Genomic DNA, 13,195 nt, shown 5'->3' with positions numbered 1-13,195 from the left:
GGTGAGGGTGTTGGACCTGCTGGAGGAGCAGTGGAAACACTGTGCTCTCTGACCTCCGGATGCCTTGTCAAAGTAAAAAGTTTAGTTCAGTGGGAAACACAGTGACTGATAAAATGAGGGAGTTCTTGGTGTTGAGAGACTCTACTCCTGCCGCGAGCCCATCTCAGTCCTTATACGAGCAGAAAAGCCCTGGGTTTTTAAGGGAGGAAAGCCCAAAGTGACCAAAATCTGTGGTCTGTGCCATCCCACAGCACCGAACCCGCCGTCAGTCCGTGAGGAGCTCTGCACGGCCTCCCACGACACCATCACCGTGCACTGGATCTCAGAGGACGAGTTCAGCGTCAGCTCCTACGAGCTCCAGTACACCATCTTCACCGGCCAGGCCAACTTCATCAGTAAGTGACCACACTCCCCTTCAGGAAGGAATCCCAGGTTGCCCAGAGAAGCTGTGGCTGCCCCTGGAAGTATCCCAGGCCAGGCTGGACGGAGCTTGGAGCAACCTGGGATAGTGGAAGGTGTCCCTGCCCATGGCAGGGGTGGGACTGGATGGGCTTTAATGTCCCTCCCAACCCAAACCATTCTGGGATTCTGTAAGGAGAAGATTCTCGGGTTCATCAGTGCCTTTAAAGGCTGGGTATTTGTGGAGGAAACAGCAGCAAAGGATCCTCCAAGGGCTGGTGGATCAGAGTGCTGGGGGGGCCATCCCTGAGGTGCTCTGGCCTGTACTTGGTGTCATCAGCTGTGACTCAGTGAAGCACTGGGAACACTGGAGGCTCTTGTCCATCTCACAGCTCCCCGATCCGTGTACCTGGGATCGTGCGCGAGGCAGCGCTGGCTGCTCCGTGGCTGACAACTAACATGGTTCACAAACCCTCTGGAGCAGCTCTGAGCCGTATTTCCAGGTCATTTTTCATGAAAATTACCGCCATACCTAATTGTTTTTCCACACTGCCACAGATTTGTCTGACAGGAATGGGATTTGAGGACTGAGGATGGATCTCACTGATGGCCTGTGGCTTGTGAGAAAGTTTTATTCCTGGTTTTCCTAGCAGCACGTGCCATTGTGAGAAGTGCTGACAAGGTGCCTCAGAGGGGTGTTCTGGGCTGCTGTCAGTCTGTCCCGCTGGCAGCACGGTGTCACAGCTCCGGAAGGCTGTTCAGTGCACTCTGAACTCTGCAGGAAGCTGCCAGAGAAAGTCCCCTGTGACTTTTCAAGCTGGATCTCACCTCCCCAGCCCCGGCCCAGCCTTTGCCCTTGTTTCGGAAAACAAGGTGATGCTTTTCCTTTTGGTTGGAGGCTGTCGGGTGCCAGTGCTGCCGCAGCCAGATCCGCCCTGCTTGGCTCTCCTCTCCTTCCCAGCTAGAACATGTTGTCTCCAGCACTTTGTCCTCTGGAAGCCTGCAGAGCTCAGCCACCTCTCTGGCTCTGCTCTTGGATGGCCACCAGCTCCATGTCCTCTGCACTTCCAGCTGCAGACAAGATGGGGACTTGCTGGTGTCACCGAGTGGTTTTGGTAGGGAGGGACGTCTGAAGGTCCCTGTGCCAGCTCTGTGCATGCTGGGCTGACAGGTTGCTCAGGGCTTGCTCCTTGAGGAAGAAGGACTGTCCAGGGATGGAGCATCCAGTGCTTCCTCACCCTCAGCTAGAGGGATTTTGCCCTTTTCCAGTCAGGATTTCCCCTGCTGCTGCTTGTGCCCTTGCCCTGGGACCGTGCCAGGGAAGGATCTGGTCTCACCTTTCCCCACATGCCACTTTGGACACACATGGCTTGGAGTCCCATACACCGAGGGACTTGGGAACGCGTCACCTGCCCAGCTGTGGGGTCTGGCACAGACATTGGAAAAGGAGGAGCTGCAGAGGGTGAGGAACAGTGAGGGCAGTGCTGGAGGAGAGCCCTGAGGGTCACATGTTAGAAGTGTCCTCCTTGGCCAGCCCGCAAACTCCAGGTTGCTTTTTGTAGGAGGAGTGAAGAAAACATCAGTTAAATCCCTGAGAAGAAAGTGAATAACTTACTGTCCCTTGGAATAGCGCAGTTTGGGTGATGGGACCATGTGAGCCCTGGCTGAACTCGTGTGAAGAGACACTGGGACACTGAGCAGGAGCTGGGAGGCTGACCAGGAGAGGAAATACCTTTCCAAGGTGCACACAGTTGGCCTGTGGAACCCATCCCCTTCACGCTTCCATCGAAGCCAAGAGCTTGGCAAGAGCCAGACATTTTTATGGATGATGAATGCTACAGTAAAAAGGATTTTTTTAAGCTTTGGCGAGGGTAGGAGCGAGGAGGCTGGTCTTAAAGGCCAAGCTCTTTGAGGTTGTTTTGGGAAAGAAACCTGCTTGGAAGGTCAAGTCCTTCTCATTGTCATGTCTCAGCCACCGTGTTCTTCCTGATGGAGCATCCCCAGCTGGTCCTTCACAGGAAGGTGACACCGACCAGTGCCAGGCTGGAAGCTGTGCGCTCCAATGAGAGCAGCTCTGCATGCAGGCTGCAATCAGGATCACATCTGTTTTATTTTCCACTTCACATCACACTGCTCTGTGCCCCTCAGCCATTCCCATGTGTATCCCAAACCAAATTCAGGCTGACAGGGGCTGCAACCTGCCCTTGTCCTGCGGCTGAGCCAGCCACTGCAGATAAATGAACTGGAAGCCGTTGCAGAAGAGGTGTGGAGCGTTCCCAGCTCCTGCCTCCCAGCCCTGCACATGTGGAAACGCCCCCCTCCAGTCACCCCAATTTCACAATGCACTCCTCACCTCTCACCAGATCCAGGAAGCCTCCAGCTACTTCTTCCAAGCCTCCTTATTCCTCTTTCGGCTCAAAGCCCTGGCCCTGCGCTGTGATAGCTGCCCTGCTTTCCCCTGAGCCCTACAGCCTCCTTGTCCCCCAGTGCCAGCTACTCAGGTGCTCATGCCAGCTGCAGGTGATCCTCATCCCAGTCATGCTGGTGGCAGGAACAGCCTCAGTGACACCGAGTAAGGCTTTTCCCCTTTCCTGTGTCCCCCCATCCGAGGTACAGCACTACCTTTCCATACATGCTAGGCCCTGCAGCTCGGACACTGAAAATCACTGCAGCAGTCAGCTTGGCACCTCCATGGTCTTGGATTCTTCATTCCTTCCCTTTCCAGAAAGAGTTCAGCGTCCTGAATGATTTCCAAGTATCTGGATCCCTTCACTGGGAGCTCATTTTCTTTGAACCACTCTGCAGACCAGTCTATTCAGGGAGCCAAGCATCAGCATTCCTTAGCCATGGATTATTACTTCCCACCCTGGAGCACTGAGGACTGGGCAGGAGCAAGATTCAGTCGCAAACACATCGATTTGGGTGCAAATACATCCCTTTCTGCTGCTGGAATTCCGTAATTGTGGCCCTGGAGCAGGAGGGAGGCTGTCCTGCGGGAGCAGAGGCATGGGAGAGAGTGACAGTGGGGTGATGGTGGGAGGATGGTGGGATCATCTCTGGCAATTTCCCTGCGGACGCTCTGAACTCCCAGGCAGGCGGTGAATCCTTCCGAGGGACTTGCAGTCCTGAGCTCTGCATTAGCAGCACAGGGGCTTTGTATGCTGTCCCTCCCTGGGAATAAATCTCTCCCTGTCTCGCACTGCAGGTCTCTACAACTCCATGGACAGCTGGATGATCGTCCCCAACATCAAGCAGAACCACTACACAGTGCATGGGCTCCAGAGTGGCACCCGCTACATCTTCCTGGTGAAGGCCATCAACCAGGCGGGCAGCCGGAACAGTGAGCCCGCCCGCCTCAAGACCAACAGTAGGTGCCCAGGAGCTCACCCAGCCGTGGCAGGTGGGGGGGGGAGACTTCCCAGGGCACTGGGGTGCCCGGGCTATGGCCGAGTGCTCCTGGTGAGTGGGCAGTGGCCGGCAGCGGGATGGACACTCCGGGCTGGTAAATCATTGGAGCGCCCGTCTCCCTTGGTGCCTCCGTTCCTTCCCTGCCTCAGAGATGGTCTCCTGATACCCCATGTGGTGCCAGGGGCTCCCATCAGCCCTCTGCTCCTGTCAGCACCCATCCCTGGGGTCTTAGGTCATAACGGTCCATTCTTCTGGTGGTTTTACATCCCTGGGCTTTTTGGGGCCGGTGCAAGAAGTCACAGAGCAGTTGTGTTCTGGTGTGTGGCTTAGTGTGCAGAGGGTTGTGATTTGGAGAGCCGTAAGGTTGAAAAGTGTATCCATGGTGGCGGGTGGGGCTTTGCAGCCACATACAAAGCAGAAGTTTTTCTTTCCAATGCCCTGGGGATGCCAAGGAAGGTTAAATGTGTTTAGGGAAGGCTGAACTCTGAGGGCAGCGGAGCTAGACCTGTCCTGGCACAGACAGAGCTCAGTGGTTTGTGGTGGGAAACCTTTTCCCATTGAAAGACAGCAAAGACAGCAGAAGCACTGGCACCCGTGGCCTGGAGGGTGACACAGGAGGGACAGTGTGAGGTGTTGGGGGAGGAATAAGTTGGCTCTCCAGGCTCCTGCCTGCTCCGTGCCCACACCTTTCCAGAGCTCGCACTCTGCATGGTCCTGGTGAGCACAGCCCTCCCATCTGTCCCCTTTCCCAGCCATCGCTTCTGCCTGAACCGGGCTTTCACGATGATTTATCACCTCACCTCCTCCTTTTCTTTGCGCGGCATTAAGCTGAATAAAACAACGTTGAGGCACTGGGGCTGAGGGAGCTGCTGAGGAGCAAACTCCAGCCCAATCTGCCTGTTCATTAAAAATTTATCCCTCCTGCAGCTGCTGTTTTTCAGCGCTTCCCCGGCTTTGAAAGGCGCTCGCTCTGGGAATGGGGAACGGGCGCTTGGGAAGCTGGGAGCGAGGGTGGCTGGCCGTGGCGGCGGCTCTCGTTGGACGGGGTTTGCTCTCGGTGATTTTAGCTGAGTGTCAGTCACCAGAGCTGCCAGCGCAGCTCCGAGTGCTCCTGCTCAGGGATGGACTGGGTTCCAGCAGAGTCCAGTCAGGTGCTGAGTCCCCCTTGCTGCAGGGATGTGTGTGCAGCAGCTTCTTGCATGTGTGAAACCTTGAGCAGCCCCACCTGAGACACTGCACAGGCTGTGTGTGATTGGGGTTTTGCGTGTGCTAAAGCCCCTTCCACAAGGACCTATCCCTCCCTTCCCGCTCAGGTGTGGGGCAGGAGGGCCATGTGGCACTGATGGGCACATCCATCTCTGCCACAAGTTTGGTGTTCCTCTGCCAGAAAAACTGTGTTTGTGGAGACTTCTGAATTCCTGAAAGTTTGATTAGCAATATATATGGATGTAATATATATTGATTTCTTCTGTGGCCAGCCTTCAGGGACGAGGGCTCCTTTGGGTGTCCAGTGGTGCTGCTGCCCCGTGCTGCAGCCCCAGCATGTCCCCACTGGCTGTTCCTCCTGCCGGTGTTTGGCACCAGGGTTTCTCCTTTTCCAGTGGACAATATGCAGAGGATATCACACCCATGCATTCCCACTGCTGTAACCATGGTGGAAGTGTCAGCAGCTCAAGACAGAAATGGCCCATTAGCATATTTCACAGCCCGTTCTGTTCCTGAAGCGATGTCTGGAGAGATCTCTCCATCGCCAGAAGGTCAGTGTCAGGACACATCGATTTCCGCAGCGTCGGCGCTGTCAGTGCTGGCACTAAATCTGTGTCCTGAACAGAGCAGCTTGGGAGACCAGGTTTGGTTTAGTGACAGACCATCCTCTGCTGAGGCTGGGCCTGGGCAGGACTTATTTAGGAGCAAGTGTCCAAAAGTTGCTGGAAGTGCTGGAATGCAAGGACAGGCCCAGTTCTGGCCATAAATAAAGTGCAAGGAAATGGGTTTTACAGTCCTTGCCTTGGCTAATGCATCCTGGCCTTACTTTCCCTCACAATTCTGTCTTTTCCTGATTCCTGCATCTCTTGGCAAGACTTCAGTGTGCTACAGGATGGCTCCATCCACATCCCATGTGAGATGTCAGGAGTGGGTTTGATGCCTGAGCAGTGGGCTGCGGGGTCACTGCTACTGACGGAATCGTGTTAGTGCAGGTGTTTTTAAGGATCAGGATTATCCCTACAGAAGCTTCCCAGCAAGGAATCTGTGAAAAGAGTCATAGATTTAGATGGATTTATGGCTTTCCTATGCCTTGATGACTCAGCATTACTGAGTGCTGCATCTTTCTTTCTTTCTTTGCAGAAGATGATGTCTTCAGGGAGGACAGGGTGGTGCTGGCAGCCGTGCTGTGTGGGTGTCCTGTGCCCCACAGGTGGCATCTTGGATGGCTGGTGGGAGCAGGGACACTGCCACTGCAGGCAGAGAGGAGAGACAGAAGGCAGGAAGGCTGGCTTTGTGTCCCTGTGTCCCTGCAGCTTGCTTTGCTCTCTGGGCAGAACGTGGTGGATGCCTGCAGCATCCTTGGGAGCAGAGTACATATCCATCCCTCCTTTCCACACATTTCCAGCCAAACGCAGTCCCCAGCTGTCCACTCTGCCCCGTCCCTGTGCCCCTGCAGCCAGAGGAGTGGGGCACACAGGAGCTGCTGTGCTGCAGGGCGCCGGTGGCACCGCTGGCACCCCTGCACTGACCCCCCGGTGGCGTGGGCTGCTGCTCCCGCATTTGGCTGAGTGTTGGATGTTGTCTCCTGCTCCTGGGGACCTCATTCCAGTTATTTCTGCAGCTGTTATGTAAAGCAGCAGGCAGCCTGTCCTCGCTGTCCCTGTGGGTGGGTGACAGGAGCGTCCCAAGCCGGTGAGCCCCTGCTCACCGTGATGGGTGCAGGAGCACTGTGAGGGCCAGGGGAGCGGGGTGGGTGTCTGGGGCCCTGCAGGGTGGGGATGCAGCTCCAGCGCACGGCTCCCTCTGCCTGGCTCCATCCCTGCATACCACTGACCTTGACCGTGTTCCTGGCTGCCTCCTCTTTGCTCCCACACACCCAGTGCCAGACAGGATTTCCTCTGCTCCGCTCGCTCCAGCTCTGCCGGGAAGGGAGGGATAATCCAGCTGATAAATGCCCCAGGGGTGCAGCCGGCTGTGTCCAGTCCCGAAGCCGGCTGCTTCCCCACAGCTCCGTAGCCTCGTGCAGGGGTGACCAGCAAAAGGCTGTCGGGAATATGCCAGCAAGCTGAATTTGTGGGATAAAGGTAATCTGAGTGACCAGCCCAGGACATACATGCTAATGATGAGAGGAATCATTAATGATGAGAGGAATCGTTGCAACCCTCGGCTCTCTGCCAGGCGGGGCTGGGGAGCTGGAGAGCAGTGACTGGGAGGCCCAGAGGGTGGTGATGGTGGGGAAGCAGGGAGTGAAGGCTGCTCTGCCCTCTTACACAGTCAGAACCCCCCTTCTTCTGGCAGCCCCCATGCCGGGGGTTGAGGTTGGGACTGTCATGACCTCTGTGAAGCCTGTATTTTTTCCCAGTGCCAGAGTGGGAAGGGGATTGATGATAGCAGGTGCCCGGCTATGTTCTCTGAAACACCCTCTGACCCATCCCAGCCCACGTGCTGCTGCCTCCCAGCCTGCCGCTTGCACACCTTGCCCATGGATGTGGCTCGAGTGCTCGCTCCAGGACACACCAGCACAAACCAGTGACAAGGGCTGGGCTCCAGTTCTTCACACTGACCTTAGCAAGGGGTCGACTTTGAAAACAGGGCTGTGAGTGTCTCTCTCCTGATGGAGCCAAGTATTTTTATACCTCACTTCCTCAGAGCATGTCTCTTTGCATTACTGCCAGGAAAAGATACGGCAGAAAGATCAGAGCAGCCAGAAGAAGGAGGGGGCAGGTCACTCCCAATTTGCAGCTTTACTTTCAGGCTTCTCAACTCAATTATTCAGCAAATTGGGCTCTGAGGAAAAACCAGCACAAGCTCCCATCAGGTACGGGAGCACAGCACGGATGAGCTCCGCTCTGCAGCTGCCCGTGTCGCTGATGTTGCAGCTCTTTGCAGAGGTTCCCAGCTGTCCTGGGGCTCTCCTTGTGTGTCTGTTTGCAGGGTTTCCTGGCTGTTCTGGGGGTCCCCAGCCCAGGCTCAGGACCCCGTTGCCGTGGTGGTGTCGGTATTTCTCCTTGCTGGGACTCGGTGTCTGTAGCCAAAAATGGGAGCGTGCAGGAGGACACAGCTAGTCATGCCCCGAGCCGGGTACCAAAACGTGAGGGTGAAGCTGTTGGCAGGACTTGGGATGTTCTCTGCAGCTGTCATTTGCTTTGTCCTGAAGCAGGTGAATCCCTATGGAAATGCTCTCCGGTGTCTGTGTGCTCTTTACTTCATCTCACATGAAAACACCTCAGCAAAACCCACCTGAACTCAACTTGCTTCTTTGCAGCGTCTTGGGGTTTTGTTTGCAAATCCAGGGATAGTCTGAGGACTTCCAGAGGGAAATCATTGACAAACAAGGAGTTGGTTGAAGCTCTGGGACACCACCCAGATCTGGTCTGGTTTTGGGGAAAACACCCAAGCAAACCACTATTAAATATGCCAAGCTGAGAACATGGGATATGAAGAAGCACCTTTCCTGCACCATGATGCTAACAACACAAATCCTAATCCATGTGTCTCCTCCCCACAGGTCAGCCATTCAAGCTGGACCCCAAGATGGCTCACAAGAAGCTGAAGATCTCCAATGATGGGCTGCAGATGGAGAAGGACGAGAGCTCCTTGAAGAAGAGCCACACGCCGGAGAGGTTCAGCGGGACAGGCTGCTACGGCGCGGCCGGCAACGTCTTCATCGACAGTGGCTGCCACTACTGGGAGGTGGTGGTGGGATCCTCCACCTGGTAAGGCACCGCTGGTGTGAGGGGGGATGCTTTCCCAGTCCGGCCTCTGCCAGAGATGCCCACCCTGTGTCCTTTCACGGGCAGGTGGGCTCTGAAAGCACGGGGTGTCATGGCCATCAGGGCTGGGCCTGGTGCTGTGCCGAGGCTGGAGGGTGCTGAGCACAGCTTCTCTTCCCTGCAGGTATGCCATCGGCGTGGCTTACAAGTCAGCCCCCAAAAATGAGTGGATTGGGAAGAACTCCTCTTCTTGGGTCTTCTCCCGCTGCAACAACAACTTTGTGGTGCGGCACAACAACAAGGAGATGCTGGTGGAGGTGCACCCACAGATGAAGCGCCTCGGGGTCCTCCTGGACTACGACAACAACGCGCTCTCCTTCTACGACCCGGCCAACTCCCTCCACCTCCACACCTTCGAGGTCTCCTTCATCCTGCCAGTGTGTCCCACCTTCACCATCTGGAACAAATCCCTGATGATCCTCTCGGGGCTGCCCGCCCCGGATTTCATCGATTACCCCGAGCAGCAGGAGTGTAACTGCCGGCCCCAGGAGTCCCCATACGTGTCAGGAATGAAAGCCTGTCACTAGGCTGCGCAGGCCTGCCCGTGCCCCGTGGCAGCACTGGCCGTGCTGGCGGGTGCCGGTGGCCGGAGCTGCCTGCTGGCAGCCGTGCTGGAGAGCCGCTGTGGCGCCCGAGCGATCGAGCACCATCCGCACCCAGCTCCATCTTATTTTAATGGAAAAGTGGAAGAACCTCAAACCACGGCTGGGAATGAACTGCTGTTGGTGAGCTCCAGAGTGCACAAGAGTGGCTGGAGCAGCTCCTTGGCGGTGGCTCCCATCACTCCCTGAGAAGATTGTCACCTGGATGGTTCTTCCCTTGGGGGCTGGAAAGGCTGGGGCAGGTGTCAGGGTGACCTGAGGTGCCGTGGTGGTCAGGGAATGGCTCATGCGTGCCATGAGGTGCAGGTTGGGACAGGAGGGTTGGGCTCTGGAGCCCGCTGACAGCTGAGTGACAGCTCAGAGCACTGAGCAGCACTTTCCAGGGAGGACTTTGCGTGTGGCTGAGGCTCGGTAGCTTCCCTGGTGGGGTGGATAAGGCCTGGTGCCCTCGGGCTCGGCGAGCACTGGGTGGTTGTGTGGTGGGTGGTGGTCCCGTGGTGGTCCCATGGAGGTCTGTGGGAGTGAAGATGGCACTGAGTGTGTTCTGAGTGGCTGTCCATGCTGTAGATGGCATAGTCCTGATGCATTTTCGGGGTCTTGCAGTGGAGAGCCATGGACCCCCACGCCACCACCTCCTCCTTTGAGAGCTGCATCCTTGAGGAGCTCTAGCCCCTGGCGCAGAGGTTTTGCAGCTGCTCCTTCCCAGTATGGGATCTGGCCAGCAGTGCCCTGCTCCACATAGGCCTCCATTAGTGTCCTGCCTGGTGTCCCAGCAGCAAAAACTCATCTTCCTGCTCTGAGCCTGCGGTAGAGTCCTGCTCAAAGACCACCTCTATGCTCTATGACCCAAAATCTCAATTTATGACCCCAAATCTTGACTTCTGGTTTGTTCTCCACCATGCCAGGGGGTTGGACTGGGTGCATTTTAAAGATCCCTTCCAGCCCAAATTATTCCGTGGTTCTGTGGAGGTGTGGGTGTGGAGCCATCCTATTTACTCTGGGGCAAAGGACTGAGTCTGTCCCCGAGGCTCCTGGTTACTGCGAGCTCTTTGGCTGTCACCAGTATTCCCAGTAACCACCAGCATCAAGCCCTCTGGCCAAGCTCCAGTGTCTGGATTTATTTGAGAGGCCAGGAGGAGCTGGGCTGGCACACAATCCCTGTGTCACAGTGGGGGCCTGCGGCACGGTTTGGGGCCAGTGGGCATGTGAGTGGCTGGGACATTGTGGGGGCACTCTGCGCCTGGGACGGGGCCATCCTGATTGCGTGTGTGGACTGGGGAATGAGAGGCTGGAGAGCAGCTGCAGGAAGGGACCTGAGGGTCCTGGTCCATGGTCAGTTGGATCTCAGTCAGCCAGGAGGGAAATCCCTGTCCTGGGGGCATCAGGCCAGGGAGGGCATTGTCCTTCTCTGCTCTGGGGTGGGGCAGCCTCACCTTGAGTCCTGGGGGCAGTTTTGGACACCACAGTATAAAAAAGGCATGAAGCTGTTAGAGAGTGAACAAGGAAGGGCCACAAGGATGGAGAAGGATCTGAAGGGGTCTTAGGAGGAGTGGCTGAGGTCACTTGGTTTGTTCAGCTGGAGAAGAAGAGCGGAGAGGTCTCTTTGTCATCTTCAGCTCCTCCCAAGGGGGAGTGGTGGGACAGGTACCCGTCTCTTCATTCTTGTGACCAGTGACAGGACTGAGGGGAATGGCTGGAGCTGAGTCAGGGGAGGGTTAGGTTGGATATCAGGAAAAGGTTTTTCCCTCAGGGGGTGGTCGGGCTCTGACCAGGCTCCCCAGGGAATGGTCATGGCCCCAAGGCTGCCAGAGCTCAAGGGGCATTTGAATAACTCTCCCAAACACAGGGTGGGTTGTTGGGGTGTCCTGTGCAGGGCCAGGAGCTGGACTGGATGATCCTGATGGGCCCCTTCCAACTCAGCCTGTTCTGTGATTCTAAAGCCCAGGCTCTGAGAGTGGCTGCCTTGGACAGGGCAAGAGCCCCTTGGGGCTCATCCTGTGGGGGCTGGGGAAGAGACTGGTTGAATTCATGTGGAGCCAGTTCAGAATTCATCTGGTGACCCCCACCAGTGACCTGTCCAAGGGGTTTATGTTGGTGAGTCTGGTGGTGACAGCTTTGCCCAGGAAGAGAGTGTACAAGAGCCTGTTCCCAGCACGCCATCCCTCCGTGTGTCTGGGCTGTGGGTTTGGAAAAGGGAGGTTGGCAGCTCCTCGGGAAAGGATCTGCTGCCTGTCCTGCCAAGCTGACAGGAGTTTCCCTCTGATCCAGGCTGCTTTCCCATGGTGCCTGGCAGGGCCAGCGCAGGGGATCCATCCCTCCTCCTGAGCAGGCAGAGCGGCTCCATTTGCTTCTCCCAGCCCCGGGGTGTAGGAGCACAGGGAGGGTGCAGCAGGGGCATATCTGCCATCTCCACAGCCTGCCTCATGGCCCCGTCTCACTTTGGGAGGTTAAATCACCCTTTAAGTTGGATGTTTTTAATGGAAAAGTCTCATGGAAGTCCCTTCCCCGTGTGCCGGTGCCATGGGGCTGCTCGTCCTGTGCCAGGCACTGGGATGCTGGCACTGGCAGTGCCGAGCTGCCCCGCGGCGCCGGCACTGCCGGACGGGCTCAGGGAGGACTCAGCGTCCTCAGCTCAGAGACCACGAGCCCTTAACATGACATTTGCACCTGATGAAATTGCACTAATTATGGGACCCCCTGGCCCCCGCACGTGTCTCGTACCCAGCCGGGCGGGGGCTGGGGGAGCCCTGCACCCCAAATGGGGCTGGGGGCCTTTCCCAGTCACCCACATTGTCCTCTTGTGGTACTGAAAGCAGAGCCCACCCAAGTGTCACCATGATTTGGGGAGCAGCTGCCCCATCCCTGGGCCCTGCTTGGGACATGGAGGGGGGCCCAGAGTGCTGCTGCTGGTTCCTGTGCTCCTGGTGACACCAGTGTACAAGTTCGGGATGTGTGCACTCCTGGCTCCCCTCAGCCTCCCCTTCCACCTGTAACATTCCTGCTTCCGTTTTGTTTGGGGGGAGGGTTGTTTTTCCTGTTGGTTTATTTTCCCTTTTTGTTGGTTTTTTTTGCAACTTCTTTGTTAATGTGTGTATATATATATATATATATATATATAAAATATAATATAATATATATACATTACTGGCTATGTCTGTATGTGGGGGAGGCCATGAGGTGAGGACAGCCCTGGGACCTTCTTATCACAGCATTCCCCAAACCTGGCAAAACATATGGCTGTGCATCCACAGGAGCGGAGGGGATATATGGGGACCATCCAGCAGCAGCTTTCCTTGTGCTGGCTCAGCCCAGCCTGGAGAGCTCGTGGGCTGGCTGGGTACAGGGTATGCTTTTAAAGCTCCATCCAAAAACATCTGTACACATAAATATTAAGCACCCTGCTGCCAGCCCCTGGATGATGTCTCATTATCCAGAACACTGAGTGTGCCAGCCTGCCCTTTCCCCGGTCTGGGATGGCCACAGGGATTCTCAACATCTCTGAGTGCCAGCCATGTCCTCCTGGAGCCCAGGGTGCTCTCGCCTCCCCAGTGCCTTGGAGAGGGCGGGGATGGAGCTCGTGGTGGGGCCAAGCTGGTGATGGGACTCCCCATGCTGGAATGGGGCCACTGGGCAGAAACTGCTGGGGAAGGGGCATCGGGGGCAATCTCATATGAGGGAGCACAGACACAGAAACCTGCAAAGACAGAGCCCATTTTTTGGAGCGTAAGTGCCTAAAGTATTTATTAAGTGGAAAACATACGGCGCAAACCAACACTGTGGAATTAAATATTTCTTACTTTATGCCTT

General features: G+C 56.2%; 1 protein-coding gene across 3 annotated transcripts in view; it reads left to right on the top strand.

Annotated features, from left to right (window-relative positions):
• MID2 (midline 2) overlaps positions 1–11,878 on the top strand; it is a 66,275-nt gene extending 54,397 nt beyond the window's left edge. For all 3 annotated transcript variants that reach the window (XM_048319069.1, XM_048319070.1, XM_048319068.1), the window contains exons 7-10: positions 252–395; positions 3,605–3,766; positions 8,522–8,729; positions 8,911–11,878. In XM_048319069.1, the coding sequence (XP_048175026.1) occupies positions 252–395; positions 3,605–3,766; positions 8,522–8,729; positions 8,911–9,313 (917 nt within the window). In that variant the 3' untranslated portion in view covers positions 9,314–11,878. The remainder of the gene's footprint in view (positions 1–251; positions 396–3,604; positions 3,767–8,521; positions 8,730–8,910) is intronic.
• The last annotated feature ends 1,317 nt before the right edge of the window (positions 11,879–13,195 follow it).

This window comes from Corvus hawaiiensis, chromosome 14, assembly GCF_020740725.1.
Source record: "Corvus hawaiiensis isolate bCorHaw1 chromosome 14, bCorHaw1.pri.cur, whole genome shotgun sequence".
NCBI classification, from domain to species: domain Eukaryota; kingdom Metazoa; phylum Chordata; class Aves; order Passeriformes; family Corvidae; genus Corvus; species Corvus hawaiiensis.
This window is presented reverse-complemented; position numbering and strand designations above follow the sequence as displayed.